Source organism: Octodon degus, unplaced genomic scaffold (assembly GCF_000260255.1).
Source record: "Octodon degus isolate 3935 unplaced genomic scaffold, OctDeg1.0 scaffold00126, whole genome shotgun sequence".
NCBI classification, from domain to species: Eukaryota; Metazoa; Chordata; class Mammalia; order Rodentia; family Octodontidae; genus Octodon; species Octodon degus.
The window spans coordinates 663,861-668,860 of NW_004524702.1; the positions used below are offsets into that span (position 1 = coordinate 663,861).

At 52.3% G+C, this 5,000-nt stretch overlaps 1 protein-coding gene across 2 annotated transcripts in view; it reads left to right on the plus strand.

Moving 5' to 3' along the window:
- The window catches only part of Entpd3 (ectonucleoside triphosphate diphosphohydrolase 3), a 23,030-nt gene extending 21,222 nt beyond the window's left edge, over positions 1–1,808 (plus strand). For both annotated transcript variants that reach the window (XM_023700734.1, XM_023700733.1), the window contains exon 11: positions 1,547–1,808. In XM_023700734.1, coding sequence (XP_023556502.1) covers positions 1,547–1,786 — 240 coding nt within the window. In that variant the 3' untranslated portion in view covers positions 1,787–1,808. The remainder of the gene's footprint in view (positions 1–1,546) is intronic.
- Positions 1,809–5,000: the final 3,192 nt, after the last annotated feature.

Genomic DNA, 5,000 nt, shown 5'->3' on the forward strand with positions numbered 1-5,000 from the left:
AGCAAGTGCTTATTCTACTGAGCCATCTCCCCAGGCCTAAGCTTAACTTCTAAGACACCCCTTGCTCTTGAGAACACAGTGTGTTTCCATGGGACAGTGCACTGAACTGAAATGCTCTGATTTTAAGTTTTTTTCCTTTAATCATAAAAAAATTTCTGAGTTTCAGGCTATATAATGAGATCCTGAGTTAAAAAGAAAGTTTTAAAAAAGAATATTGTATCCAGCCAAGTTAATACTTGAACATCAGGGTATAAAAAGACTGGAAATTATGCCACACAAAGACTTACACTGGAAGTATCTGGTTTTTTCGGTTTGGTTTGGTTTGGGTTTGTTTTTTTTTTTTTGGCAGAACCAGGGATTGAACTCAGGCCCTTGCACTTGCCAGGGAAGTGCTTATTCTACTGAGCCATCTCCCTGGCCCTGGAAGTATCTATATGGAAGTAGTAATCAAATAAGAAAAAATAAACCCAAGAAATGTTACAAAAAATATAGAAAGGTGTGGTTGTGCACCTTTGTAATCCCAGCACTCAGGAGGCTGAGACAAAAGGATCACTGAATTTGAGGCCAGCCAGGGCTACAAAGTGAGTTCAAGGCCAGATTGAACTATGTGGTGAAACCCTGTTTCTAAATAAATAAATATAGGGGCTGGGGAGATAGCTCAGTAGAATAAGTGCTTGCCTGGCAAGCGCAGGGTCCTGAGTTCAATCCCCAGGTCCCACTAATGAATAAATAAATGAAGTATTAAAATGAAAACTGAAAGAAAAATAGAAGACAAAAATCCATCAATATGACACAGCAGCCTAAATTTCTTGTCAAGAGGAAAAAACAGATACCATTTTGAATGCAATAAAAGAAAAATGGATTTGTATAGCAAAATAACACTAATGGAAATTGTTAAAGTAACTTCCTAGATATAAGTCCAGGGCTGGGGGGATAGCTCAGTGGCTTAAGCACCTGTCTGGCAAGCACAAGGTTCTGAGTTCAATCCCTGGACCAAAAAAAAAAAAAAAAAAAAGACAGAAGTCCCTACGTATCAATGATATTAGTAACCATGAGCAGGCTGTATCATCAGATCTTTCAAAATCGTCCGGTGATGTCTAAGGATAAGGATATGGAAATATTGAAAGTAAGAAAAAGTGTTTTTACTCATCAGACAAATACTTCCCAAAAGAAAGTTGAATCTACTATATAGAACCGGAGCAAAAAAATAAAATAAAAATTGAGGCCAGAGAGATAGCTCAGTGGAATAAGCGCTTCCCTGCCAAGAGCAAGGGCCTGAGTTCAATCCCTGGTTCCGCCAAACAATTGGTTTGCAAACTCCACGTGGGGTGACCAACACAGCTGCGGCCCCCTTTTCCGGAATCACGGGACGAACTGAGTTGTGAACCGGGGCCGGCCCTGGTAAGTCTTTAGGGTAAGGCCACCACTGGGGCCTGAAGGCTCAGCTCTGTAAGACTGTAAATATATTAACAACACTGCCCAAAAGCCTGTGACCCAGGACAGGCGGGACTGGTGCCGGGCTTCAGCCGCCTCTCCGCCCCCGCAGGTGGGCGGCAGCAGCATCGGCTGGGCGCTCGGCTACATGCTCAGCCTCACCAACCAGATCCCGGCCGTCGGCGCGCTGGTCCGCCTGTCCATCCCGCCCGCCGCCTTCGCGGGCCTGCTCGCCCTCTTCGCGGCCACCGCCCTGCTGAGTGTGGCCTTCCTGGCCTTCCTGTGCGCCTCCTCGGCCAGGCCCGCGAAGCGCTCGGAGCGCGCCCTGGAGCCCGCCGCGGACACCGACTGAGCCCGCCCGCCCGAGGCCCGAGACGCGCGGCGGCGCAGCAGCATGGTGACCCAGGCTGAGTTCTCCTGCCTTCCTCGGTGTCCCGTTTTCTTTTAAACCAGGGATTGGACTCAGGTTCTTGCGCTTGCCAGGGAAGCGCTTATTCCACCAGGCCATCTCCCCGGTGTCCCTTGTGACAGGACAGATGCCCGTAAGTAAACAGCAACACCCAATGGCAGCACTCTCAGGGGCTCCTCCGAGACCTGCCCAGACTGGGCCAGCAGCCAGCGTGGGCCGGGGCACAGCGAGCGGTGAGGGCAGGGTCCGGGCCCTCTTCCATCAGGACCTGTGGCAGAGACCACTGGGTCCTGAAGCTGCCTTGGGCTGGCAGCACCCACTGAGCACCTGCAGGGCATGCTGGGCCCGGGGCAACTCGCCCCTCATACACGCACGCTCCAAGGGTAACCTGGCCCCGGACATGCTCAACCCCAGGACATGCTGGCCCCCAGGATTTGCTTACCAGTCACCTTCTAGGTCCAAAGCCACCCTGCAGAACAGCCTGGGACTCCACAGAGAAAAAAGCAAGCTGTGGGGACATTGGCCACCAGAGTGGATGAGAAGGGACTGGTGGGGCAGGCGGTGTGACGGAGCTGAAAAGCAACTTCCGGGTTGCTGTTTAGCAGCTGTGGACTGAATAAAGACCCCCGTCTGACTTGCACTGTGTGCGAACTCATGCCGCTGTTCCTGAGGACTCCAGGCTATTTCCCCAGGAGCTGAGTGAATGGAGAGGCACAGGCAGGGCACCACCTCATTCCAGAGTTCAGAGCGCTTTCACTTGGTTAAAGCGCAGCTCCTGGCAGAGGTCATCAGGGCGTGTGTGACTGCCAACTGGGCCCTCAATCCTTGCTCTCAACAGGTGCCCTTCGAGGTCCAGTTCTACAGTGTACACACACACACACACACCACAGGCCATCTCTCTCCAGAACCACTCTTGCAGAATAAGTCTCATACATTCTCATGTCTGTCTTCACGTGTGCAGCTGCTTTCCAAATCAGAGTATTCAACCCTGTCATACATCACTCACTCACTAAACAGACTCAAAGAAACACCTCACACTTGCAATTGGGATTTTGAATTTGGGTTAACACTATGAACAATTTTCTCAATCTATTGCCTGGGTTGTTTCCATAAGTGACAGAGGGTCAGGCAGTGTCAAAGGATGACAGCACCTGGATCACCAACAGTGCGGGCAGGCCCTCGCCAAGGTCTCCGGCCCACCCGGGGCTCCTGGGTTTCTGATGCAAGTGCAGTCCCCTCAGGTACAGACTGTGATGTCGGGGTCTAAGGGATGTCTCGGTGACCAAGGTGAGCAGCTCTCCGAGATTCCCCCTGGCACCTGCTCCCACCAGCACGCCTGTGGATTTCCCTAGCCACGCAGTTACTGGGCAGAGGATTTTCCAAGAGTAATGATTATCAGTCCACCTCCAAGTGGAGGCCTCAGCTCTGCAGCCCTGGCCTCATCGCATGAGCTCTCCCACAGTAGGCCTTTTCTCCAGAAGCGGAAGTCAGGTTCAAGCATAAAAGGATTCCTCATGCTGCAGCCAGCTGGGAGCTGGAGAGGAGCATGTGAAATCGGACAGAGAAGGCCAGGTGTGGTGGTGCACAACTGGCATTGCAGCACCCTGGGAGGCTGAGGCAGGAGGACTGCTCTGAATTCAAGGCCAGCCTAGGTTACACAGTGAGACCCTGTCTCAAAAATAACCCTGGTGGCAGAGGCTGGAGATGTAGCTCAGCATGAGTACCCCAGGAGAGAGACAGAGAAAATGAGGGGAGAAGAGGGCAGCAGGGCAAGGGCAGGGTCCAAGAGCCACTTCAGGAGCTGGGTGCTACTGCCTGATCGGCTGCTACACAGCTCCCTCTGTTCTGCATGGCAAGGCACTGGATTCTGCTGACAGCTGGGCAACCCTGCCTCTCCCACAGGTTCTAGACGGTGTCCACCAAGGCAAGTGCATTCACAGGCGACCCCTGATCCCAGCCTGGGACACGCTTGGAAGCCACCTGAGCCTGCCCACTGCAGCCCAAGGAAACGAAAGGCGAGCAGGAGTGCTATTCAGAGTCTCAAGCAGGGACTCAGGAAAGGGACACAGCTGTGGGCAGGAGCCCCAGGCCCAGCTAGAGCCCGTGCTGCAGCCGAGCCCTGGGGAGAGACGCGCTGGGAAAGCACACAGGTGTCTGCTCCTTAGATGGGAGCTGGGAGCAAGGCCTGGCAGCCTGGGTGGGGCAGGACTGCAGGCAGCCAGGGGCTTGGCCTGGGCATCAACAGTCTGACACCATGCTCACACAGACATCCAGGTTGCAGAAGAATGAGGAACCATGGGTCCCTGTGTGGAGAAAAAAGTGAAACTCAGGTCCTTCCTATTTGCAAGAACTATGTCCAGAGGCTAGGGAGATGGCTCAGTAGAATAAGCACTTGCCTGGCAAGTGCAAGGGCCTGAGTTCAATTCCTGCTTCTGGAAAAAAGAAAAAAAAAAAAAAAATGAACCATGTCCAGGTCCAGCAGAGGCCGTGGTATGAAAGATAAGCTCTACAGTTATATTCTCTCAGAAGAGAATACAGGAGAATCTCATAGGCCATTCAATCTCTTGGAGCTTTGATTCCTCATGGATAAAAACAGGACAGTGTCTACCTCACAGATGGGTAAGAGCAATGTCACTGAGCAGCACTCCTGGCACACAGCACATCCCGGGAGTCTCTCCTCCCTCGCTGGCCTTCGTCCCCAGCACAGCACACACACCACAGGCCTGGCCTGCCCAGGGCCGAGGCTGCAGCTAGAGTTTGACACAGTCCTTCCTCAGGGACCTGGGCCTTGACGGCCCTCTGCTGGCACTGGGAGAAAACCCTTCCAGGCTGAGTCTGAGTTCTGTTTTGCTTATTCCTAAAGGTGCTGGGGAAAAAAATCATTAGTTCAAAAATACCTAGCCTTGCACACATGAAGCTGGGCTGCACGCCCTGCAGAGAAGTTATCAATGTGTTCTTTCTGTGCATCTGGTGAGCTATACGATGTTTTAGGACATGGGACTACCAGGAATGCCTGTGAGCTTTTGCTATGATGAAGTAATGTGCGTGGGGTTTTTGTTTTGGCGGAACCGGGGATTGAACTCAGGCCCTTGCACTTGCCAGGCAAGCGCTTATTCTGCTGAGCCATCTCCCCGGCCCCTGTGTGTGTGGACTTTTT